Raw genomic sequence first — 27,733 nt, 5'->3', positions numbered from 1 at the left:
CAATATAGCCTGGCCTTCCTGGCACTGCTCCAGTGGGAGCAGAGCTCTCCAGGCCCTCGACCAAAGGCAGAAAACTCCAGTACGAAACGGTCCCAGTACAACCCCTTGCCCCAAAAGACTACATAGAGTCTGTAAGTCCACGGAAGTATGTTAGGCTGCATTATATCACGGACAGGAGCCCAGGACACGGTGAGGCCATGTGTGCCTGGGGAGTGGCAGAGCCAGGGTACCCAGCCCCCTGCCCCACCACCTGAGATGGCAGATCACACTGGGCTGTACAGGCACATTCAGGTTACAACACCTGAAATCAGTGAAGTCCTGAAATGCCAGAGATGGGAGAAGCTCCACACAGGACGCCACGGACACGTTGGACAAAGCCAATCTCACCATGCACTATCCAAGACCCGCGCAAGCCCCCGCCGTGGTCGGTTGGGCAGGCACCACGGCACATGGGGAATGGGCTGGGGGGGACAGGCACATCCCGACCCACGTCTCCGTTCAGACCGAGCTTTTGGAGCTCAGCACTTCGGTTCCAGCTCAGCTCCAGATCTGTCACCGGTTCATAACTGCTGTGATGAGCTGTGGCTGAGACCAGCCACAGGGGTCCAGAATGGGCAGGACCATGGGATGCATCCCCCACACCCAGAGCACACTTGAGGGGTTTTACCTTCCCAACACCAAATTTAGTTCAAATCTTCATTATTTTTTAAACTCAGACTGTTTCCATAGTTTAATTTACTTTGTTTTCCAAACTCGTAGCCATTTCTTATAATAAAGGGGAGCTGATACAACATATTTATTACCATTTATCATTGAAATTTTTATGACTACTTATGAATTAATCAACAATAACTGCTTTCACAAATGCTGCTGCATTAATCTCCATATCCACTCCATAAATCACATTGAGAACAAGTTAATATACATATTTTAAGAGAAATACAGCAATATTTCCACCCTATCAACTAAGTATATTATAAGCTAGTTATTCAATTTATAAATGCATCTACTTCATCCAGCATCATAAATCCTGGCAGTTCAGCGTGAACTATAACAATCTATAACCTAAATATAATCTGACCTTTTGTAAGACATCTTTTCTGTTTGAGACACACAGGTGCTTTTTCTAAAGCATCATCATTTCAAGTGCAATGTATGATTCATGATACATGAAGACAACAAGACCCAACACCTATCTGTATGTTTGCTTAAAAAAGGCTGTATCACCCTCCAGAACCATCTTATTCACATTACTGGACTTTCATTTTAATTTACTTTACAGAGCTATGGGTGATCAAAATATTCAGGAATACTTTTTTATATTTTATTTTCTAATAAATTGTACAGCTCATTAAAATAATCAGAAGTATTTAAAGTGCATATTCTACTCCATGAGAATTTCGCTTAGAAATAAAAATACTGTTAAAATAGCTGAGAGTATTGAGCTGTAGAAGTACTTCCATTCTGTACAACAACTGTATTCACAAAAAATTAAAGGAAGCACACATTTGAGACTAATCTGCGACAAACATAAATTGCCTTTCATTCTTTTGAAGCAAGAAGCAATCCCTAAACTTTTGCAGCAGTTATAAATCCCTGCAGGTTGACATTTCCAACAGAAACGTCGGCACCCTTCCCCACGCAGCAAGGGCGGATAGCAGGTACCATTTTACTGAAAGGATCTTTTCGAACTCAGATGCAAAAATATCCCTGTAAGTGTCCTGAGATGATCACCGGTCTACAGAGCAATATTTTAAACCACAAAAAAACCCCGCAGCTTTGGGGTTGGCTTGTCTTTTTTCTTGCCTGCAAATGACTCAACAGCAAGCCAGCAGAATTCCCGAGCTACCGCAAGCAAGCGCGGCAGCGGCTGGTGCCAGGAGCATGCGGAACAGGCGCAGCATCCTTCGGCGCGGTGCATCGCAGCACAGGGGCTCTGTGGCACAGAGGGGCTTTGCGCTCCCACAGCCCTGCTCCCCTCCCTAGGACCCCCATCACATAGGGAGCTGGGAGGGATACAGCATGTGAAGTCGTCAGCAAAACTATTGAAAGCTAAAGTTTCATCTAAATTAAATCCACCTCTAACTTCAAGCATAAGAGTACTTGTAAAAACCTTTGGGGAGGATATTAGCTGTTGCTGTAAAGGAGTCCAATAAAAACCAAAACCAAAAAACACATAGTGAAATAAATTCAAAATACACGTGTGGGAACTTACTTTTAATTAAAAAAAAAATAAATAGTATTTTTTACTTTACTGGAAACTTGCATTTGAGAATTTCCATTTCTCAACAACTTTCAGAAAAGATTTATGTTTGTATTTGTTTAACGTTATAAAGATTACAATAATCCGTGCGATTAAATTAGTATGTTCATATGTTTCTTTTTCAGGTTAAAATGTTATTATTTATAAAGTGACCAGTAATGAAACTACTGTTCAGCACAGTCACGACAATCACTGAAGCTTTAAAAGTATGCTGATTTTGGAAAAGCAAATTTACATGGATTTATGGTAAAAACATAAAACCCATCTGAGATTAACATGCCAATTTGTTATATATTCTGCAAGATTGATTGCCATTCAGCTCCTCCTAATAACCAGATTTAGAGATAAAACAAATAGAGTTGTCAGGTATGAAACGGAAGCTCTCCCCTCTCGAGTGGTTTGTTTTCTGTTTGCAGATATTGATACAAAAATACGTATTTTTAAAGTAATGGCAGAGAAAAAAAATTAGAATAAAAATACTGGAGTAAAATGTGCTCTTTAGCCATCCTACCCTTTATACTGTAGTTACTGAAATGTCATATCACTTCTTTTAAAACTGCAATTTTCTATAGATTTTAATGGATTTAAAAGTAAATGCTCTCAAAAGATGCAATGCACCTTGGTACAGCTTATTCAGGGAAAAAAAACCCAAAAAACAAAAACCAAAACAACCAAACAGATTTTCCACAGTGATGATAAAATGCAAACTAATAGAATTATTTGGGTCATGAAACAAAGGACTTCACCGAATCAAAGAGAAACCCCAACTTCTGACGGCACGGTGCAAAGATTTCACCACAAACACTGAAAACCGTGCCCGGTGTAGCTGGATGGCACCCATAACCCTCCTTACAAAAAGGTATCTGGGATATTCTTTAAAATATCATGGAAAGCCCTGGGTAATTACCAGCTCTGTTGTTACTGCTCGAGCAACCCACAATGCCTCTGGCAGCAGCTGGATCCCGGCGGTTGACACCTGGGCTCACCCCCAGCCAGCTCCTGCTGCAGGTACCACAGCTCAGAGACCTTGTGTGAAAATGAAAATGTTCACCCCGCATCCCGGGCTGAGACCCGTGGACATCTCTCAGAAATCCTCTCCACACAGCTCTTTGAACATGCAAATCCATAAATCAGCAGCAGCCCGACAAAACAGCTAACCGGCACATGCCAGGGATGCTCGCCCTGCACAGGTACACGCTGCCCGCACCCGCGCCAGCTCTTCAGCGTCCATCGCTGAAAATCCACACGAGCAGCCGACACTCATCCCCATCGTGCAATTAATCCCTTCCAAGTTGGGACAAGTGACAAGATTTTTTTTTTTTAACTCTCCTTACCTTGGCCTCAGCCCTCAGCGCCAAGCGCCCCAGGAGCCCGGCAGCGGGTTTGTTTCTCTCTGCCCACAACCGAACAAAGCCACCCCATCACAAGCCAGCGAGCAGACGAGCGGTACTTACTGAAGATGGCAAACCTGGAGGAACTTTTCGAACTTTCTTTGTTTGTACTTCTGAAAAAAGACAAAACGGTGTCTTCATAAGACAGGCGCTTTTTTTTTTTTTTTTCCCCTGAAATTTTCTACAGCCCCAGCTACTAATCGCCCTGCCCGCCGCCTCACGCCGGGCTTGCAGCAGTTTTGGTAACACCGAGTGGATGCCACTGCTCTTAAGTCCAGCAGTAAAATGCTGGAAAATTGTTCATATTCTGATCTCGAGTGTTAGGGCCTTTGTTTTCACTTTACACTGACGTGCTTTTAAAAAAGCGATTTTTTTTAAGGCTCCTTGCACGCTCGACAAAGGACAGAGAGGAGCAATCAACCAACGTTAAATAAACCCCTCCGAGAGTCCCGGTGGAGTACGCTCTGCCACTTATTGTATTTATTTCAAAGTATTGCTAAACAGGATGGAACTCCGATTATTTGTTGAAATGGAAAAAAATAAAAAAGGTTGAACACAAAATCACTCACCCATAGAGGTGCTGTGGAGAGGCCTCCGCCGGGGGTTATTGCTAGAATACTGATAGTACTGGGAGCCAGGCTTAGTGGGGGAAAGCGCTCCTGGGTTGCCAATATCCATGTCACCTCCAAGGAGACTTTGCTAAAAGATTAAAAATATATACGTGTGTGCGCATGCATGTTAAATCCGACTTTCCTCATCATTAGCTATTTCTCATTCCTAAAAATAACACAGTAAAGAAATCTTCATAAGCAACTGAAACACGGAAACAAGAACCTGCCAAATCTTTAAAGGAGACATTACAAAAATTTCCAGTTGAGAATCTTTCCCTTTACTGGGAAATCACAAAGTAATTAATTTAAAATATGATTATTTACATTTAAAGGAGACTTATTGCCTATTTATTCAAATGCAATCAATGTTTTAAAAACTTTTGGTGCTCTGTTATATATATTTGAAGATAATTTAGTTTCTTTGCTGCAAACAAGGTAGTTAAGTGCACGGATTTCACAATAATAAAACTTTAAAATAATCCTGCTGTTTGATAGAGCAGTTGGCTCAGTGTGCATGAAACAGCTTCATTGTCTATCCCCGTGCAAGGAAAAATTCCTATCTGTGAAATAAATACATCAGGTTTTGCAATATAAAAATCTGCACAGCAGGCTGCACATGATATGTGATTAAAATGTAAAAATAAAATTATGCATTTTTAATATTTTTTGCAATGCCATCATAAAAAAAAGCACCTCAGAAACCGCAAACAATTAATGCTATTGTATAGCAGCAGCAGTAGCAGCAGCGATGGACTTTCAATATATCCATTTTCTGCCTGTACCATTAACTAACAAGATACATCCCAGTAAACACAACATTTTCCCAGCTACAAAAGGACTAGGGTTTCCATGAAACAGCAGAAAACATGATCTGACCCCCGGTATAAGAAAAATTATAAATCTGTAAAAGACTATGACAGAAGAGAACGATTTCCTGAGTAATGTTCTATTTGCTATAAACTACGTTGAAACTTACCCATAATATATAAATCCCCTGATTATACTCTGCATTGAACACATTGTTCTTTTAATTATTCTGATACGCAATAAAACAGGTGTAGATGCTACCATTTATATTAAGAACAAATTTACCATTTAATAAAGAAATTTTAAAATTAAGTACCAAAAATCTAACTTTATCGTTACTTGTAATCAACTTTTACTGACTGAACTAATTACTGTACTTGATAAAGTACAGAATGTGTTTTCCCTAATCTAAATTCTAATCACCATGTCACTCACAACAGACTTAGTAATGCTTCACTAACACACTATTCACATGCAAAATACTCTAAATAGGCCAATTATGACTCTGCCCCTGTTCCCTGGTTAACCCGCTGAGAACTGAAAAATTTCACAAGGCAGTCACCAACTAAAACAAAGGCTCCTTGTTTTAAATTAAGACAGTCTTTTTGATTCCTAAATAGCTCAACAAAGTGGCATGTCTTCTGCTGAAAGCAGTTGGTCAAATATGACCCATGAGCTGGAAAATCAGAAATTAAAACATCCTTACTCATTGACTATACTTCTAAAAACATTTCAAGATAACTTTTGATTCTGGAAAAGTATATTCCTCTTTTTTTCCCAGAGAGGCTAAAGGAGAATCGCTGACGAGGGATGGACAAACGGGCTCTGACCGACTGGGGCCGAAACCCTTTCTTGGTGCGCAGCCCAGCATCTGCCTTTACAGACCTCTCCCAGGCGTAAAAATAGAAAAATGCCAGTCAGAAGGCACTTTTTTCCCAATATTTTTACGTTCAGCTAATGCCTAATATACACCTGCAATGACTATGCTCCTTTTAATAAACAACACCTGCACCGGCAAAAATGGTTGCGAGTCTGTTGCATAATGGCAGAGAAATATATGCAAAAACTCTCGGAAAAAAAGGGTTATCGATTCATTGCGAATATCCTCTGAAAAGAAACGTAATTTTATTGAACGTCTTAGAGCATTTCAGAATGAAACAGCGCTAACCACAGAAATTCTCTTCAGTCATATATTTTTATCACGTATACGTTTTAACATAAAGACAGACCTGCTAAATCTGTGCATGGTTTATCCATATGTCGGGTAGTCTGAAAGACTTAGAGCCATCAGCTGTATAAATTCCTATACCCAGCCTACTATATTTCATTTGACTTCAAAACAAAACAAAACAAAACGTATATAAGACAGCATTTGCAAACTATTTTAAACAAGATTCACTTTAGGAGCATAAAACATACACATACCCTATGTTGTTTTTGTTTTTTCATCCAAACATTTTTCTCTATAAAAAGATGCAGAGGTTTCTACAGGAAAAAAATCCCAAACTTGTATTATTATATTAGAAGGAAACACATGCACCAGTCCTAAAGGCTGTGCGCCTTTTGTGTCGCGAGCCACCCAACGCTGCTCTTTGCCACTAGTTGCACTTTCTAAGGGCTGCTCATTCCTCTTGACCTAAAGGGTACCTGCTCGATGGAGCCTGGACCACGCTCTGCATCCCATCCCACAGCCTTGTTGCCCTGGGAAGCCATGCTAGGTTATAAACAGCTTTCTTGACCACAAAGATTCATTTTTTTTAAGAAAAAACACATCTTAACAAATGTTCACCGCAACTGTCACAGACTCAGTTCTTTGCTCTCTTAAAGGAAAAAAAAAAACCACCACCAACTCACAAACAAATAACCCAGCCCAGAGAAAAGCTCCCTCCTTTGTCTGCCATGGGACAGAGACAGTCTTACAAGGTAAAAAAGAGGTGGGTTTCTGCTTGCAGGGGGCCTCACCGAGCACTACGGGAAGGAAAACTAAGGTAAAAATATATATGTACTTATTCTGAGATGCTTATAAAAGGAACAATGGGCATTTATTACTGTTCAGCCTACATGTCACACTGCTAATGGCCTGCAACAAAGAGAGAGATAAAACGTTTACAAACCACAATGCCATCGATTACACAGCCTTCGGAGCTCGCCTTTGCTCCAAATTGGATCTTAGAAACGCGATGAATTATTAGGCATCCAAGTTAATATTTACCAGTAAGAAACGATGAGCTTAAAAGCCAAGTGTGACATTTATCAAACTCCTCTCCAGCCTTTAGCTGGAGGTTTAAGGGGTGTCCACGCTGTCAGCGGGCAGCGGGCTGGCTTTGGGTACGAGCAAGACAGCAGGCTCCATGCAAGATGTTGCAGATCTTTGAGCTCATCTCTATAAATCCTATATAGAATGCGCATTCTGGCATTATAGTATCTACTGTACTCCCAGACCCATGCAGTTTGTAGTTTATTTGTTTCATAATAAAACAAACTAGTAATATATCGGATTTGCCAGTTGAATGTTAAGAGTTGGAGCTAAAAACAATCACAGAAGGGGGGACAAAAAAAAAAAAAAGCAACATAGAAAATCCATTTTCCCATTGAGCCACACAGCTGTATTTGTCATCAATAGCCATGTTTTTGCTTTTCTCGTCGTTACACACAATTCTGTCTTCTTTCTAGCAATTTGTAAAACAAGTCACCGACTAGTGAATCCTGTCTCCAAAATCTGAATAACTAGACAAAGAATTAAAGCTGGTTAGGGAGAAAATACACACATACTATGACAAAGTAATATCCGTATGGATATGATATTACCACCACCCCCACCCCACCCCCCGGAAAAAAACAAATGTTGTTCCTATTGCAGACCTGAAATTTTCCTTTCCAAATGAAAATCACGTGAATTTCACTTAAATATTTGTTTCAGACCCAATAGATAGGGAATAAATTTACATAAATCTATTTTATTTTTCCTTTGTTACAGAAACAGGTGAGATTAGAGTATGACAGAGTGCTGCATTTTACTAATAGAATGTTAATTCAGATTAAAGGAAAATGGCCTTGAAGCCGGTAATCCGAAAGGCTCTGAAATCACTGATCAGGGAAAAATACCTCAGAAACGGCGTTTTTTCATTTTTATTTTTTCCTGACAACCTGGATTATTTTTTTTTCTTTTTTTGACATCTTAATGTTATGCTGCGATCCAGTATCAAACATATCATCATGGGGATGTTGCAGGCAAGTGAAAAATGGGCTTAGATGAAAACAGATTAAGCTCCTTTTCTGAACGATTGCCAACCGTTTGTGGGTCGCGCTCGTATCGGAGCGTTGCTGCACGCCCAGCTGCAGCCCTGCGCGCTGCTCCCAACCTGCGTGATGTATGGCGACAGCGGGACATATGTTCCCCTCGCTGAAAGCCTTGGAGAAGCACTGCACGGGCAGGATTGGAGGCAAACCGCCGCATTGCATGCTGCCGCATCCCTGAGTCCTCCAGCTTTCTCCCACCTGCCACAACACCGAGGCTTCTCCCCCTCGGTGGGAGAGAGGATGAGGAGCATGGATGAAGGCTGAGACCCTCACCATTCCCAGCATCTGCGGGTGTAGCCAGCTGGGCAGCATCGCACCCTCAGTGCTCACCCTCCAGCCAGTGAAGCTCCCGGCCAGCCTGGCCCTGCCTCCACACGCTCCGGGGTAGACCTGGGAGCCGCTGGGAACACGGCCACGTTTACATTTCTTACGCGACTTCAGCTTGCCCAAAAGTTATAATTTTAAAAACAAGTCCTTTTCACAGTACCAATTCACGTGTACAACGAGAATACAGGCACTTTTATCTAGAAAAACCAGAGTCCTGCTATTTTTCACAATATTGCTCTGTTTCTTAAATTAAAATTCTTTACACTTCTAAAGATCAGAGCTTGTTTGCTTGCATTGCTCGCATTTAGGCCTCTCTGGCTCTCCCTGTGAGCACGCTTCTCTGCATTGTTCCCTCTGCTCTGGCACCGACGTCTCTGTGGGCTGGGCAAGGAGGTCAGGGAAGCAGTGATCCAGGGGGCCCCCGGCCACCACTCAGCGCCCGCATGTGCACTCAGCCCCACAGCACCTGCTCTGCTGGGCTACCACCCATCGGGTGCCTTCTGTCCAATTCCATGGGGTTTTCCCCGAAAAAGAGCAGAAAGGAAAGTGTACTGTGACCTTCCTCATCACTACAAACTTCCCGCGTGCTGTGCGTGCACCCAACGCAGTGATTTGCAATGCTGGACATAAAGCGTTAGGCTTGCCCATGCTTGGTAGCGCCTGACATCCTCCTCATCCTCCTGTCAAATACGTGCTCTTCTCCTATCCCTCAAAACCCATCTCTGTTTGACTTTCCGACATCTATTCCCTTGTAAATTTGCAAACAAAGCAACCTGAATTTGTTGAAATCACATCTAATTTATGCGGAAACAGATGAATAGGAGGTAATTTTGTTCAGATTAAAAAAAAAAACAAAACACAACAAAACCCCACAGAATAAACCCAACAAATCTCTAACTGCAACTGTCCTGTTTTCCTCTCCTTGAGTAAAATCACAGGATACAGGATTATATCTCATCATCCAGATTTCAGCTGCTCTTACATGATCTATCCTCAGTTTATGAATTTTCACTTAAGTTAACTAAGTCATGCCGCATACACATCTGAATCATTTCTTTGTTATTTCCTTCTGTGATTTCAATCCTCTGTTTTTAATCAAATTATGAAACTAAATTTCCACTTATCATGTGACTATCAGGGCATCTGTTCATAATCTATCCAATTCCTACAAACACTCCCTTCTTTGGCTTTTAGAAATTTGGCAGCTCTCTGTAAAATCTTCTGTGTCATTTACGTCCAGTATTTCTCTCTAATGCCAAGTGTAAATTGCAACCGATTGATGGCAAACACAGAGAAACAATTTCCCCGGGTTTCAGAGTGTGTTTTCAAGCTAAGGTACTGTTTTCCTTTTTTACTCAACCACTCGTAATTCTTAAAAGTATTTGCAGAAAAATTTTGACTTTTAGAGAACAAAGGATCTTCTCTCACAGAGATTTAATTTTTCACAGAGATTTTTTTTTTTCAAGAACACTCCTATGTATGAAGTGAGAGAAATTTTAATATGTTATTTTATTTTCTCTATCCGGTAGCAAATAACCTTTTGTTTCATTTCTTCTGCCTTGTAGGGCAACACCTTCAGATAGCTGTGCACAGTGTTCAGCAGTTTTCTTTTGACTCTGACCTTTTCCATTAAAAAATGCTTGCAGGTATTATCAAATAATTTTTCATGTTCAACCAACCCTTGTGCATTAATGTCATCAGTTATTAGTTCTCTAGGTTGGGGTTTTTATTATTTTTTTCACTAGCTCTTCCTCTGCATAATTTAAAATTGCTCTTTAAGTTTATACCTTTCTGGAGTCATTTTTCCCAGTTGTGCTTTTTGAGCACCGACTGTAATATCAGCAAAACAACAGCAACTTTCAAAGTTCGTTTTCTGGTTTCGACACAGTATCGTGGGCATGCGCTCTTAAACGTGGCTGAGGTTCAACCCCCTCTGGCCAGGGAGGATTTTGTTTGTTCCTGTGCTTGTTCTCATCACGTATTTCTGGTATGCAGGAGAAAATAATTTGTAACTTCTTACCTAATTTTTCCCGCGTTTACTCGTGGCGTTTGCTTGCTTCTTCCCATCCCTTCATTCACCATTAGGCATGATGACTCAGATTATTATACTGCTGCTTGATTATCACTAAAGGTTAGTTACTTGTTTGCATTAACGATCCCCATCTTTCACATTTACAGTGAACGATCTCACCATCAACTGCACAGTCTTTGCTGTTTTTCTAAAGATTTAGTATATGAAAGTATTTCATTCCCTATAGTACAGGAGAAAAACGGATAAAATGTACCCCAACTGAACAAGTAAAAGGCAGAAAAATTTCACAGGGAAGAAGGGACTTTCTCCTCCACTAAGGAGTTTTGCAAAAATACAGCATTTGCTCAATTTATGGTTTTCTGCAGTACAGTTTATGCTTGAATCCTTGGAGCTGGAAATAACCTCTTTCACTACAGTTCACATGGAAAAAATCCTAGTGCTGCAAGGATCAGTGAAACGTGGCATTCTATATGCTTATATTTGATGTGTAGCGTATACGTAGGGATGCATACACACACACAGAGAGGATACGGGGTGTCCCATAACCCACCCGCTGGGCCAGCCCAGCACTGCTGCCACCTCCTCCCCAGCAAAGCACCATCCAGCTCCTTTGTGCTCGCTCGGAGGCAGCGATAAGGACATTCTCTCTGCTTTATTATTAATCTTTCAGAATACAGTTTTCACTTACCCGCTGAAATTGAGCCAGATGATTATAGTGTTTAAAAACACATGCTTAAATACAGGTAATACTCGTATAAATATGTCCCAGTGAGTAAGAAGCACTAAAATGGGAAAGTCTTGGTGGTGGCTGGGGAAGGGGGGTGGGATAGGGAATGTGCCATCGTGTTCACCCTCAAAGGGCCTCGAAAAACCCATAAAAAACGAACAAAGCTGCTGGGTTTCTTACTGCCCAGAAGGGCTGGTGTTTGCTGAGGGTGGCTGGGCAAGATGAGACCGAGCAATGAAAGGCACTTGGGTCAAAACTCAGCGTGTTACGGTTAGGAAGTTCTCCCGTGCTGCTAAGTGTGCCCATAAAAAAGAGTTAGGTTGGGGTTTTAGTAGTTTTTGCAACATCCTGATGTTGCAGACAGCCGAGGCACAATGCGGTACCCACTCTGGTGCTTGCAGCGGCTGGAGCCGCTCCGCGTGGCTCCCAGCGAGGATTATCCCTGCGCTGGGGCTGCTCCAGCCGCTGCAACCTGCTCCCGACACGGCCCCGGGCCCTGGCTGGATTAAACACCGACTAGAGCACCCACAGCCCCGCTCTGCCTGAGGAAATAACCTGTGATTGCTCTGGGCCCCCCGCTCTGTAACAGCGCTTTGCCAGAAAGGAGCCGGGGAGGCCAAACCCAGGGTGCTGTGCAAGAGCCCGGTGCTGGGAAGCTCACCCCAGGATGGTCTGCCCGCAGGCAAGCGCAGGGAAAATCCAGTGCCTTGGCCCTTGACAGTGCTCACATGCCTTTGCATACCATCGTACCATGCGATAATGTTTAAAACTCTTTGCAATCAAGAAAACGAAGCAAGCTTAGAGCAACCGCAGTTACTCCGTTTGTACAAAACCACGGAGCCAGTACGGCTTAGCGGGAACATTATCTGAGGCACAATCAGTAGAGACATTTTGCAGGAGAGAAGGTTTGGTCTGGAATTAAACAGCCCTCAGTTTAGCCCAGGATAAACCCCCTGAAGTCACCAGGGGCCTCCTGGGTGTTAATGAGGAAAGAATTTGGCCCACAGACAGCAGCTGGATTTTCGGGGATGGCTGAATATAGCGAAGCATTGTCTGCAGTATTTTTACAGTGCTGCTGGAAAAGAGGCTTGCCACATTGTCAGAGCTCGGCTCGTCTACAGCATCTTCCACATTTATCAAAAAATCCCTCTGTATCTATTCCACTCAAAAATCCAAGCTGAACACACATGGCAAGCTGCTTCAGGTATGAAAAAGTGTACAACAGCAGAAGATTCATGTACGGTAAAAAAAAGGACACTGTCAAAACTTACATAGGGTTGAATAATAATCAGATAAACCCAGTACATACATGTATGTGTATATATACATAGGAACTGCTCACTACGTTATGAAACATGTCCTGGTGCCCTTGTTTTTCCTCCCAGTACACAGATACCTGTATTTCCATGCAACACTGAAGTTTAGAACATCTCGAAGTGCCCACTTTTTCCAACATCTCCAATCCTATACCATCTAGTAGGTACCAGCATTGTGGTCACTTATGGAGGGGGAGATGGACAGGAGGCAGTGAGGATTAAAGACATGTCAAAATGAATGTTGTGCAGAGAATGACATTTTTGCACTGTTATTCCCTGAGAAAAATACTGAAGACTTGCTGGCAAGAGCTGCTTCGTTAGGCTCTGCTTTTCTTCAGTTCAAGTAAGCACTTCAATATGATTCAGTAAGGATGTCCTACCACTACTTGCTTCAAAATGTTCCTCTCTGGCAAATTATGACAAACCCTAAAAGAAGACCCGTTAACCTAAGAAGTCGATTTCATCAGTGTTCCCTGTGTAAGCGTTTGACTACAAACAGCTTACAACAAAAATCCTGGCTCAAGTTGTCTCAGACAGGGTAAAATATCCTGACACGTCTCAGTCTTAAAAAGGTGTTTGGTGGCTGAATTCCCATTTTTAATGATATAATTATTGTTTTCCCTTTGAATATGAGAACACAGGAAAGGCTTACAGAAGTTCAAATGCATGGGAAACAGCACTTCTCTGAAGTTTTGTTAGTAATATTTTTAACCAAAGAAAAGTTACCATAAAAACATCCAAGAGACCAAAGAAACTTCCTGTCCAAAAGAATTACAAAACCCATGCAAAATGCTTTAGGTGCCTCAGAGGATGTTTTTTTAAGCTTCTTACTATTCATCAGCCTGAAAGATAAACAACGGCCTCCCCCTTTTTGATGGTGAAGCAAGATTTTGCAGGGAAAAAAAAAAAAATATTCTCAGTGTAAAAGCCATTTGCACATCCTCAGATGATCTAGCATCATACAAGGCTGACGGCTGGCTTGGAACTGCGTCACACACGTTTGGAAAGGATGCTTAATTGGTCCGTTCCAACCCAAACCACTCTCCAATTCTGTGATTAATTAGTTAAAGCTCACACATCTAGGCGAAAGAGCATGCGCCGTTCCGGGGTAAGGAGTAGAGAAGTGAAACCTCGGTCACTCGTTGCAAAGGAAGCTGAGGGAAGAAGTGGGACTCGAAGCTAACGGTACACATGAACTGGAAATAAATCACGCTTGGGCGCCCAAGGCAGCAGTGTGCTGCAACCCGGCAAAGCCCCGGCAGGCACCCAGCCCCGACCCACTGTCCACAGCCCTCCCGACTCCCCACGGCAGGGAAGAGCCCTCCCCAGCTGGAGAAAGGATGGGTGTATTCCCACTCGAATCAGACAACAACTGAAAAACTCAGGTTCTTTCCAGAAGATCACCCACGAGCTTCACGGGACCTCTGAACGGTTAGCTACACATGATGTAAAGATACAGGACTGGTGTACGTTGCCATCACTTCTTGGGAAAGGGCTATTAATTATTTACACAAGCAGTTTGAGTATCAAAAACGTGTTTCATGTTACAGGACCCTTATGTTTTCAGTGTTATAAAGTCACATTTATTTTTTACAGAACCATGTTATGTAAATACGCCTTAAACCAACTAGTGACACTCGTGGTATTAAAATAGGAACTTTCTTTTTTCCTCTATTTTAAATTTCCCTCTGCTACTCACAATCTTTTCCCACACAGCTAAAGTACACGGGAAACTGCTATATGCTAACACAGCATATAGTTGAGGCTCAATAAAGTGCAAAGGCATATTTGTTTCAAGGAAAGTCTGCAAAGTTTAGGTCACCTTGCGCTTAAGACAGGACAAAAAATTAGTCACCCTACAACAAGAACAGAATTGGCAAATTCAGCTGCTATGAGAAACTGGAAGGGGGAAAAAAAGCACCTTTTTGTGCTGACACAGGTCAAAATATAACAAGCTGGTATTTCAGCGAGGCAGAGCACAGCGTGCCACCCCAGCCTGCAAACTGCCTCCCAGCTAGGTCAGCACTGCGGAGGGAAAACCAGCGCTTTCAAGTGAAAATGAAGACTGCAGGGATTCGAGGAAAAACCAAAACACAAAACACCCTGGTTGCATCCATGTTGCTGTGGCGTGTGCCGGGAGCTGGCCACCGTGGCAGGGAGGGCCCCTGAGGCCCTGTAACCTGCACCAGGCACTGCCTGTGCTCAACACCTTCGCATTCCTGGTCTGTCCCTTTCTTTGGGATTGTCTCCTTAGTAGGCAGTGCCCTTCCAATGTCTGCCCGTGCCTGCACACCCTGGATTAACGCAGCACTTTCCTGCGCTCACCTGGGATTTCTTACTACAGGTAGATGCACTGTAAATACAGTAACGATCTTCTCCAAAGTAGCGAGCAACAGGACCAGAGGAAACAGCTCCCAGTTGTGCCGGGGGAGGTCTATTTTGGATATTAGGAAAAATCCTGTCACGGAAAGGGTGGCCAAGGCCTGGCACAGGCTGCCCAGGGGGATGTTGGAGTCACCAGCCCTGGGGGGATTTAAAAGACATGTAGATGTGGTGCTCGGGACCATGGGTTAGTGGTGGGCTTGGCAGTGGTGGGTTAGTGGCTGCACTTGGTGATCTGAAAGGTCTTTTCCAACCAAAATGATTCTATGAAGAAATACAGACAGCAACACTGCACCCTTACAGTACAATTTTCATCAGTTCACATCGTCTCTATTACACAAAATAGAGCAGATTTTCCTCCCTCCTTTGTGCATGGCAGAGGGGAGGAGGATCTATACTACCAGGCAGCAACATTTTACCTTGCCTACGCTGCAGAGAGAAGTGTTGCTCCAGCTCTGTGATACAGCCGCACGAGCCAGCACGTCAAAGCAAGTGCTCGTGCGGGTTGGTGCTGAGTTAAATAAGCCAGTATGGGACTGCACGGGGACATGCTTTCCCCCTGCGTCTTCTCTTCTCCTTTACGTAGTGCCTTGCACTTGTGGCACTAATACAAGATACAGCAACACTTACATAGCCAAAAAGATGCAGAGAAGAGCTGGCGTGCAGCTCTGCTCCACAGGGCTAGTACCACTACTGCAGACCAACGCCAGGGATGAGAGTTGTCATAAAATTTGTAATTAATTTATCTGAAATAAATAATTTTTAAAAAAAAAAATAAATCAAAGGTACCATGCTGGATTACTCTACAGCAAAGAAATGCCACTGAACAGAAGCACAGAGGACAGCAAAGTTTCAGAGGTACTGCTTTGTTCTGGATTTGATTTAACATCCCACGGAAATAGGTGCAGCATCTCTTGCATCAATAAAGAAATGAAGCGGGAAAAAAAAAAAAGGAAAGAGACAGAAGTTACACAGCAAAATTTGTAAAATCAGGTAACTTCAGAAGAAAATTCTAGTAACTGGAAAACTAAATGATACTGGCACAGCATCGCTGTTCTCCTACCCAGCCACAGCAGCAAGAGTACATGAGGAAGAAGCCTCATTCATCCTTGCTGGGCTACTTAAAAGTACACAGCCAAAGGGATCTTCCGATTATACATTTGCAATTCCAAAACTCTCTGTGCTGTTCTACACGTGTGTGATCACATCAGATCTCTCATTACGATATAAGGATGTGCCATGTGCCCATAAAATATGGCAAGCAGTAGAAATTTCCAATGTTTCTCCAGTATCTCCTGCCTGGGGATGAAGAAGGATATAGCTGCTACAGAACTCTGCTGATGCTGCCAGAAGAGCAGAGTGGTGACTTGCACTAACTGCAAATGTAGCTTCTCTCAGGTCTTCCAAAGCTGAGCTAGGAATCAATCATTTCACACAGCCTGTCCAAGCCTGGTCATCGTGGAATAAAACTTCTAAACATGATTGATTTAAACTAGAAATACATATTAAAAAGAAAATACTAAGGATTCATGGAAAACTGTCATCCTTCCATGCCCAAGACTTAAAAAAAGGGGAGCAGTGAACCAGGATGCAACTCCTGAGTAGTGTTTTGGATGACAGTCACTGCACGGGCATTAGAAAAAGGCAGAGGAGCTCTGTCTCCAACAAGACATAGGCAGAGGGTAAGGCATGAGCTACTCTTCTTGATGATGCAAGATGACCTTACAAAACCTTCGTCTGAGATTCTTAACATTTTCTTTTCCAGGACCAGAAAGGCAAGCAGGATTTTTGAACTGTGGAAACAACCTATTTTGTATCTTCTGGTTGGCAAGAGACAGATGAAAGGCTGTGTCGGCAAGCTGCAGCAGCCCATCACTCCTCCCATAGCAGGGGAAGACGTGACAGTAAAGGTGCCATAAAACAACGGGCAGCTTCTTGCCGATTTTCTCTGTAGATGGCTACAGTATGCTGGGCAGTTAACTGCCATTTTTTGCATTACATAAACCAATAAAAATAACTCTCCAAAAATCAGATTTGTCACAGCACCTTGTTATGCAATGTAAAGGTAACACTGTATATTACAGTGAATGTAAAAAGAGAGACAGAGAAATACCCAAGTGAGTTGTATTTCAGTGATACAGTTGGTTTTTATTAGGATTTATAAGCATTTTTCCCCAGACACTTTTGAAAGACAAGGATGTGGGAAATATCCATAATTCTAGCTGTAGTATAGCCTGTATCTTTACTATTTAAGAAAAAATGTTTTTTCCTAACAGTCAACCAGGATCCACTTCCAAAGGAAGAAAATAGTTAAAAAAAAAAAAAAAGACAGACCTATAAACACGCAGACAGATGGCTATATTCTGTCATTAACTTCAAAACAAAATAAAAATATTAACTTCTCCATTGTTGCTAAACGTACTGCAGCAAGACTTGAATGCCTGGCAGACATTCACCTCATCTGCTGCAAAGGCATAAAGAAATACCTTGCTCCTGTATTATTATTATTTATTATTTGTTAAGCACCAACAATGTGTTCGGCACTTTTCAAAGCCAGAGGAAGGGTGTGTGTGTGGGGGGAAACGCTTTAAAAATGCTGCTCCCAAGCTCAATAAGGCTGAGAACACAAGATGGAGCAGGATGGCTGCACGGGGGAAGCCCAGGCTGCAGCCACATGAAATACAGGCTTGAGGGGCAGGCATGAAAGGGCTCAGACCCTGCCCCTCCACCTGCGAGGGCCACATCCAGCCCCCAACACAGAGCCCTCACCCTCTAACCAGAGCAATGGCAACACCAGCCACAGCCTGCAGCAAAACACCAGTTGGTTACAGGGAAAAAAGCTGTGAAAGGGGAACAATGACAATCAAGCCAACCAGGAAAGGGGAAGCGAGAAAGACCCACCGCACAGCATTGCTCAGTCGTTGGTCGATGGCCCCCAGTCTACAGATGTGGAGTCTTAACTTGGGCCCTGCCGCACTACAAACGTGGGTTTCTGCTCCCGAGCGGAGGATTGCGGGGGGATGATTCAGCTAACCCAGCTCCAGCAGTCACTCACCACACGGGAGCCATGGCACGTGCCCACGTCACCCCAGCCAGAGCTGCTGGGCACCACCGGCCACCTCCAGCCCAGACCCCCCAGGCTCTGTCTGCCCCCCCCCCGCCTCCAGGAGCAGCTATGCCACGCTCGGGGGGCCCTTCGGGTAACTGGGGAGGCACTTCAGGGCCATACGCAATGCAGGTGGCCCTGAGGGACCCAAATCCTGAGGCACCGGGTACACACGGCGCTTTCCTGCCCTACCAAAGTATTCTAACACTGAACTAAAACAAGCTGGAAAAGCATCCTCAGATGGGCGAAGACAAAGGATTAGAGAAGAAACAGGGAATGGCCCATGACAACTCTACAGCTATTTGATGTTGCTTGTCTGTTTGAGGTGCCAGGGTTTTTTCTTTTTTTAGGCAGGCTGATAGCAGAACTTAGTCATTGTTTTTAATTACTCCAAACATAAATAGCTGGTAGGGTTCATATCCTCACACATCCCCTGAAATCTCTACTTGTGAAAAGTAACTGCTCCTTTTTTTAAGCCAAGAAGCAAAGGAATAAATCACACAACAATAGTAGCACAGCTAGAGCATCTTCTTCCAAAGCAAAAATACCGCTAAGGTCAGTGCTGATGCCAGGCTGGACCAACAGCGGAGGCTGGCACCAGGCACTGAGGCTGCAACCCTGCCACACTCAAGCCCAGTCTTCCAAGTGGGATGTAAAGACACTTCTTTCTTTCTCTAGCTATTAAGAAGAAGGAAGTTAAGAGCTTTCTGTGAAAATCAGAGTTTACTGGAATGGGAAAGCTCTTAAAAATATACAGACCATGGGCTTGTGTTTATCTAGACCTTCCCAGAGAGTATGCAGTAAAACAGGGGAAGAAACTCCACAGGCAATGCAGCAAGAACGAACTGCTGTTTAAAAGCACGGCACTTGTTTGTTAAAACACTGATTTCTCAGTGTATCCATGCATTGAACTATTTATTTCTGTATTTGAATGACCTGAAATATAATTATAAGCCTGTGCAAGTGTGAAAAAAGAGATGGACTAGATTTTGCAACCCCGATCTGGACAACTTGCAGATTTTTTAAACTGCAACTAGAAATACTGCAAGAGATAGTTGCAATTTTGCAAAACAAAAGCAATTTTATGACTTGTAGAAATGAATTAACAGCTGTCTTGGAAAGTATAGATCCTGACTAAATTTTATGTGCAGCGTGTGTTTTGAAAATAGTGATTATTTCAATAATTAGCGTTCTGTATCTATCTGTGTTTGTAAAGGATCCCGTTTCTCCATCTTGAGCTATTCTGTATGTGAAGTTCCTGTCTGCAGTCACATGGTAATTAAGTGTGATTAAAGATGCTATTCATTCCCCTGCAAAGCAGCAGGTAACCACATGTCAGAAGGGGGTGGTGGGAGAACGGAGTAACTTCTGGGCAGTAAAAAGGCTATTGGAAATGGTCTGTTGGAAATGAGCAATGCGACAGCGTACAGCAAATGCTTCAAAAGCAGCCACGTGGGTTTGTGGCAACTGTGGGCAACCATCGCGTTCAGAAACACGATGGTCACCTGAAGAAAAAAGTATTTAAAATAACCTCTTTATTTCTGTGTGCACCAGGCGATGCTGAGACCCCAGTCACAGCCTGGGCAGGACTGAGACAAGCTCCATTCAGAGACAAAGCAGCCCACCACCGATAGCAACACACCAGCCAGGTGTGTTGGAGTGGAGTTGCAACTGGCAAGAAGCTATGGAAGGCAGAAGTTACTCCTGTGAAAGTGTAACTCCACCGCTGAAACGGTGGGAGGGGAACAGAAGGCAACTGCTCCTACAAGACACGAATGCTTTGTTGGGGAGGTGTCAGAAATTAGGTCAATACCAGCCTGCTGAAGCTTCCCCCCCAAACCCATTTCTTAGCACTGTCTTGTCTCTATCACAATCCTTTGTAATATCTAAACATGATGCGTACGTTTGCATACACACGGCATGCACATGAGCTTCTCCTTCTCCCTCCGTGTTTGCACAGAATTGTCAGTGAAAGCTGGAGGCTTACTGGACCCTCTGGAAGTCAAGTGACCCAAACCACTTGCTAACAGAGGCAACCAGCACAGCCCGGAATATGGAAATCCCACTTAAACACACAAGAAAACACTTCATTACTGTGAGGATGGTCAAACACTGGAAGAGGTTGCCCAAAAGAGGTTGTAGAGTCTCCACCCTTGGAGCTACTCAAACCCCACCAGGACGTGGTCCTGGGCAGCCTGTTTTAGCTGCTCCTGCTGGAGCAGGGCGGGGGGGGGGGGGGGGGGGGGGGGGGATGAAGTGATCTCCGAAGCTGCCCACCTCACCAACTCTGAGAGTAAAGCTCTAAAGCTATAGCGTTCTTTAGTGAGACTATAGCCTCATCCTCACAATCATCACACTGATAAGAATTTCTGGTAGTCCAAAAAGTGATCTTTCGTCTTCTGAACTTGCTTGAACTGTCACTACCTTGCAGCTGAGCTGAGCTGGATTATCTAATGGGCCTAGAAGGCTCATTACGTGGGTGATCCAGAAAGAACATGGCTTATTAATGGAGCCAGGGAAAGGAAAAAGTAGTTCACCACCAAGATGTGGACACATAGCTATCTAGGAGACTCATTTTTGGAGAAAGCAATGAATGGTTGATAAACGCCACTCTTTGCACCAAGTATGCAACAAAAATGGTTGCAGCTATTATTCCGCTGGATCAATTTTTTGCTTTTTAGGGTTTATGCATTTGTATTAGCAAAACCTACCAAACCATACCTTATATGCCAAGGACAGCATCCCCAGCTATCACCCTTCTATGCTGCAGCACTCAATAGTCAATTCTGAGTCCCCCAAATTTGCCAGAATTAGTCAAAGCACAGTCTGCCTTTTTGCTGGAGGTCTTCCACCAAAAACTGACCAGACCTGAACTAGTCACGTGCACATAGTGAGCCCACAGCCTGCCACGGTACAAGCAGGCAAGCATCATTCCCCTTTTTATCACATTCACAACATCAGAGAAAGTCAGAGCGCAGCAACTGCGAAGGCAAACCAAGCTCCTATTAGCACTCAACCACAACATAAACCTATTATTGCACATCACAAATCGCAGTGTTATTCTGTTGCCAGGTTATAAGCTCCAGAAAGGTGCCCTTGGAATGCTCACTTCCAACAAAGTAGCCCTCAGCTTAACATTTGATCCAAAGGGCTAAGAGAAAAGCACTCCTTTTACCACTAAATTGCAGTGTTGGGTTTTAGCATTTCTTCAATTATGATATGGACAATGAAACCGTGTCTTTCTGGATGCATGAGGAATTCTGCTAAATGAGCCATTCAGACATCTGAACTTAAGTCTGTTGCTTTAATACATTTGATTAACATGGAAATTTTATCTCTTATGTCATTATTTTAGTGCTGTAACATCAAAAACATTAGTCCACAATGTGCCCACGATCACAGGAGGATAGTTTATGGGCGCTACAACTAATTTCTGGAGCAGCAGTAATGATTTCCCCTCCCAAAGCAAGATGCTCAAGCAGAAACAGCAACAGAGGTGAATCTTCACCAACTGCAAATGACCACAGAAGTTACGGGGCGATATTTTGCTTCCCAGCCCCACTGAACTCAATGGGACTTCCGCCACCAACCTCATGGCAGCCAGAATTTTATCCAGTCATATTGATTGTTTGTCCCTGGGGCAGGAACGTGCACTGACAAAGTCAGGGAAAGCCATATTCAGAGTTTGCCTATTCCATCTCCTGACCCCACAGGCAAGGGTACACCTACAGCTGTCACCACCAGGAGGGATTTTGGATCCAAGGGCAAGGAGCTCTTTCTCTTTGCATCTACTTTAGCCAAAAGCTCTATGTGCAATACAGCATAATTCTATTTTGTTCCGTGTTTTCTACAGAGCACCTCACATCCCCACACAGCTGTGGCCAGTAAGTACGTACTGCCCAGTCAGGTAGTCAGTGTTCAAATACTTAAAAGCAAATAAACAAAACACTGGAGCTTTTGTTAAGGGCACTGACACCACACATCTAATTGCAAAAAAATGGATAAGCAACAGACTTTGTAGGAACCTAAATTCCTTGGTAGGTTAGGTATGTTTTATCACTTTAGTACAGCTTTTGTGTGTTTTTTATGGAGAGGGAGAACGGAGGAGAAATTATTATAGGTAAAGGAATCTTGCCATCAAAATGTGAGGAAACCTAGTTATTTGACTAAGCAAAAAAATACTAAGTAATTTGTAACAGAAGAATAAAATGAACTCGCTGTGTCTCCAGAGGTCTGTAATATGATCTTCAGAAAAGGTAGCTTGCCAATTTAATTGAGGTAGGAGTTATTTAATTTTTTTATATACAGGTATAGTTTTCAATAAAACTACATATGCCTATAATACTGCAATGGCAGATGTGTCTCGATTATTAGAGGTGGGCTCTAGGGAATATATACAATGGATCTTGAAATCCGTAAGCAGCTGTTTGGAAGGGAGGGGTGGAACATTGCAACACACACACATGTTCCTTAAGTGCAGTAATGTTTTGTTATTTTACTGCAGGTGTATTACAGAGATGAAATTTAATAACTTATTGTATACAATGCCAATAAAATGGAAAGATTCTTTGCCCTGACGTTCATGAACAAAGTACAAATTAGAAGCAGCTCAGAGCGCAGCAGCTCCGTGCACAGGCACACACACACCACCTCAGTTTGCACCTTCCCTGCTCGCAGTCACGATACCGTCTTTTTTATTGTTTACTATGAAAAGGTGGGCAGGCCATAAAAAAGGAAAAAAGAAAGCAAACCCCCAAAGTGGTCTACAAGACAGTCAAGAACCTGTTGTCGATAGAATTCAAGAGCATTTAAATGCACGGGGCAGCACTCCTGCGTTCATGGGTGAGGTCCCTGAGATGCGGGAAGCCCTTCTGCAATGTTACCAGTTATTTTTGTAATAGTTATTCTTTAGCAGCTTAAATCAGAAGCCTGATTTCAGAATGTGCATTAGTCTCAATCTCATGCTGAATGAAGCACTGAAGAAGGATGTACATTTAAAAGTATGTATCAGATAAAAAGATAATCCATCCTGCTTTGGTTTTCCCCCCCTTCTGTCTTTGCTGGATTCCTCTTTATTTAATTAGAGATGTTGCAACAATTCAGTAATTCACAGCAGAAAAAGGAAGTCCCAGCACTTCTTGGGAGGAAAAAGAAAATGGGCAATAGCTATTTCTGTCCATTCCTTTCTCAGCATGAGAACAACAGCATTCTGCAAGGATTTACAGCCCTACTGGGCTCCCAGGCAGGCGGGCACAGGCAGCTGGGCTGAGCTAATCCACACGCAATTGCTGCGGAAGCTGATGGTGTCTTTCGTTTCCATTACACTGGTTTTAAAGTTTTCCAGCAAGACTTCTGTTCCTTCTGTACAAAATCTCTGTCAAAGGTATGCTGCATCCTCCCTCCGCCACGCTCACTGAGCCACAAACACTCAGAAAATAAAATCCAAGGCCTTCCCTGCCTTCCTCCGTGGGAAAGGTTCAGGCTGCTATTGTAGGCAGGAGACAGAAAGGGATGGGACAGGAGGGAAGCGGGAAGCGTGTCGGCTATGTGGCCACCGCTCAAGGAGAAAGAGCCAACGACTTCTCCCCTCAGAGCAAGCTATGACACAGAGAGAATACCGCTCCCGCCCGCCCCATGCATCTAATATGAAAACCTTCTGAGAAAGCACATTGGAACAGTGAAGAGAAGCTGAACAGAGAGGGGGCCACAGGCCCCATCGTGTGCCAAAGGCGCCTCTCACCTATCAGGAGCATAAGAGAAGATGGGAGGTAATGGAGAGAGGATCCACGACCACGCAGGAGGAGGGACGTCAGGAAAGAGCGTGTTGCATCCATAAACAGACTGCAATGTCCAACAAATAGTTGGAATCAGATTCAACGGGAGAGAATACAGGAAAACATTAGCAGCTACAAGAAGGATGAACCCCAGTTGGGTCTGCGTGAACTTTTAAACAAGTTCCTAGAAACCTCAGCCATAACGGGCATATTCACTTGCTGTGGCAGCCTGCTGTGCCCTTGATCACAAGCCTCTTGGAAACCCACACCGCTGCTTCCAGAGGGAAGGCTGCACAGGAAAGCAAGGAGGAAAAGAAGAGTCAAAGAAAGAGTACTGAAAGGCAGACAGAGAAAAGGCAAGCTAAAGATGACATACATTGTGCTACAGTGCAGAGATGCTCTCTGCAGAAACACCGTCCTGCCAGTTGCATCCCTTGGACTTCTCAGGATCTCTTCCTGATCTGGATTCCTTGAATAAATTGCTACCGATATGGTCCCTGAGGAAATCCTGGAAAGCCACAGAGCTGCTGCAGGTTTGGGCGGACTGCCCTCGGATGCCTACAGCATTGTAAACGCACGATGAAGCCATTTTGCTGCAGCCTCTAATGCTGATTGTTTGAACTGATGCTGCAATGAAAACAAAGTTAAACATCGTGCCAATGTCGTTCTGGTGGCTGGCCTTTCTCTTTACCATGGCATCTTGAAACAAGCTGAATGCTAGCAGACATGATTTCAATCTGGATAAAGTTTATTATATTTTGGTAGCAGTTGTGTTTTATTTAAAAAAAAATATATAAAAGGCAAAAAAACCCCTGGCAGAGCTCATGCAACTCCACTAGCTTTTACCTTAACACTTCATTCCAGAGGCAGCTTTTAACAGTCAGATGGTTCCAACTGGCCTCTGAGAGTACTTCTTGAACATCAAGTAAATCAGTACATCCAAAACCAACATTTAGACTCACTTGCTAAAAGACTTAGTAGTAAAAACAAGTCATTTTTAAGATCTGGGGATTTTGCTTTAAGTTAAAACACCTTAAAAGCTAAGTATCTGTTACTATGCATTTGCCAAAAAGGCATAATCCAAATTTTCAAAGGACTGTCTAATTTATTCCCACATACAATCTTGCGCGTTGCCTTGGAAATCTATGGTGTATGTTTTCTGGCCATCAAGCTCATTTTACAGTTCTCTTTATTCATTGCTTTTTTGAATTAACTATTGCTCAGAAAGCGCAACAGCTCTGGATTACTCAAAGTTGGCCTCATCGACTATTAACCAATTAGTGGAGCCACACGACTGTAGGCAGCACAAGTCACTGTTGGTCTAATAATAGTATTTTCTGTACCCAGATGCTCTTGCACTAAGGAGTATCAGTGTTTTGTAAACACTGTCCAACAAAGGAGCCCCTCACCTTCAGCTGCTGTTGGGAAACCGAAGGACCGGGATTTACGAGCTGATCCCCCAGACAGAGCAAGGTGTTGCCGTTTCCTCCGGAGCATTTCCCTCCTCCCTACCGCCGTGCTCCGGCAGACCCTTGCACCAGCCCCTGCTCTGCAGCCGAGTGGCTGATGCTCAGTTCTATCTACCAAAGCATTCCTTCTAGCTCTTTCTGCCTTCACCTCTTTACAGTGCTGATTTACATGAGGCTCTTTGAATACAGCAGCAGATGCATTGCTCTTCATTACCATGTGCAGACCCTTACTTACAACCTGAGCACCCAACCAACAATAACAGACTAATACAAGAAACCAGAATAAAGTTAGAGAAATCAAGTAGGTATGCTTTTTTTTTTTTAAATCTACTGCCTTGCTAATCCCCCCCAAACCAGCACAATACAAAAAAAAAAAAAATGATCTTTGGGGAAACGGTAAGTAACACAGAATTAAGACAACATGCAAAATCCTGACTTCACTGAATGAAATGAGATTTTTGTCATTAACTTCAATGAAGCCAGTGTTTCAAAAGTGTCTTGACAACAACTTCGGTACATGTTTCTTAGATGACTTCTCTCTAATGGCATTAAACAGTTCCCAAGATAAGCTTTCCTCCATTCCCACTGTAATCAGTGTTGCATTTGCTATGGTTTTCAGTGAGAGCCCAATTGGGCCCTAGGCTCAGAAATAAAAATCATCTTGAAGTAAATGGGTTGCTGTGTATCTGACCTCTTCTCTCATTGGTGTGAACACAGCGCAGGGATGAAACCTCAGATCATTGCTGCTATTTGTGTGAAGAGAGGTTGTTGGGGTTTTTTCCTACCAGAAGATTAATAGGTAGCAAGTTCAATATTGTTAGGTATTTAGTTTTCCTTAATTGTTCCAGGAACTCATCTACAGAGAGCCATGCATCACATCTGGAGGTAGCAATTTACCTTTCAGAAATCAACAAAATCTGCACACAACTCCTGGGTCTAGGAAAAAGGAGCTCACACAGCTACAGCCACTACTCCAGTCCCTCCGGTAACTCAAGGCTTCAGGGGACACAATATTGCCACCAATATTTCCTTTGGAATTCACCAAGTTTTCTTTAGTATCTTCTGTCTAGATAAGCTAATCTTTCTCAATACATGTGAAAGTATACCCTAGAAATCTTGCAGGAGGCTTGTAGCTTTTAATTTTCTTTTAAGCCTGAAGGTTCATACTTGTTAATAATTTGGTGGATCCTGATAGTTCTGCAGCCTGGAGAACAGACAACAGATGGTCCAGCCTCGGCATTAAGCATTATTCCTTCTGTACCTTTCAGGAATTTGAAAGATTCTTATTTTAGAAATAATTTTTCTCCTTCCCGTCCGGGCACTGGTCATCTGCCTCATCCACTTTTCCATTATACTTCAAGAAAGTGGATGCATATGGTAGAAAGAATGACCCTGTTCCATGGATTGGAATTTTTATTATTAGCACTTGCATTGTAATATCTTCCTAATATTCCTCAGTTTGTCATTGATGGGACCACAGAAAAGGAGGGCAGGTAAGCAGGGGTTTCTCCATCAGCTCTCCACTGACCCTACACAATCACAGGGCACTGCCATGTCGATACCATCAAGGATCCATCCAGAAAGCTGACCACATCCGCACCCACTGAGTTCTGAGGCAACTCCTGAACCGGTCCACCAAAGTGTAAAAACTAATTATTCAATGCTATCATTCAGGGGGGGATTAACTCTCATACTACAACCATAGCCACCAGCTTCCTTAGGGATACATGTTTTTTTCCAGTTTCTTGACAGACACTATTTTCCCGGCGCAGAGGACAGGCAGCGGTGCTCAGCATCACCCCGCTCTGCATCGCCTGTCAGGGCTCATCCTCTTTTTCGGGCGATATGAAGGAGCTCGCCAGCACTTCCAGGTTCGTCCTCTCCTGCGTTCTGGCCCAGAAAGTCTGGCGAGCAGGAGCGGCGTCTGGGCTTCTCCTGCAGGTGGCTGGTGCTGCATGAAAAGAGGAGGCAGAAACTGTGCTGCCTGTTTCTGCAGGCAACTGTCCTTGTTATGGCAATTACCCGGCGGTTCCCCACGAGGGGTTTCAGCTGGTTGCTGATCTGTCACTCGGCCGAGAGAGGCCAAGCCAGGCGGTGGCATGGTGCAAAAAGGGCTGGGTGGGTGCCCCCAGCTCCCACCAGCCATCCCCACGGGACTGGTCTGAGCTGCCCCAACCCCTCCACGCTCCCAGCACCCAGTGATGCCACATCATGTCACATTGAGTAAT

General features: G+C 43.5%; 1 protein-coding gene across 22 annotated transcripts in view; it reads right to left on the bottom strand.

Moving 5' to 3' along the window:
• Nucleotides 1-27,733, bottom strand: part of TCF4 (transcription factor 4) — a 239,643-nt gene that overhangs the window by 89,758 nt on the left and 122,152 nt on the right. For 12 of the 22 annotated variants that reach the window (XM_080371942.1, XM_080371943.1, XM_080371919.1 and 9 more), the window contains 3 exons: nucleotides 6,498-6,557; nucleotides 4,224-4,353; nucleotides 3,718-3,767 (listed from right to left, as the gene is read on the bottom strand). The exons of 2 other annotated variants lie outside the window; for them this stretch is intronic. In XM_080371942.1, coding sequence (XP_080228068.1) covers nucleotides 3,718-3,767; nucleotides 4,224-4,353; nucleotides 6,498-6,557 — 240 coding nt within the window. The remainder of the gene's footprint in view (nucleotides 1-3,717; nucleotides 3,768-4,223; nucleotides 4,354-6,497; nucleotides 6,558-27,733) is intronic. 8 more of the 22 variants (XM_080371920.1, XM_080371945.1, XM_080371921.1 and 5 more) reach the window with 2 other exon arrangements.

Source organism: Falco punctatus, assembly GCF_963210335.1.
Source record: "Falco punctatus genome assembly, chromosome: Z".
NCBI lineage: Eukaryota > Metazoa > Chordata > Aves > Falconiformes > Falconidae > Falco > Falco punctatus.
Note: the sequence above shows the minus strand (reverse complement) of the source record. Positions and strands in the feature narration are given on the sequence as shown.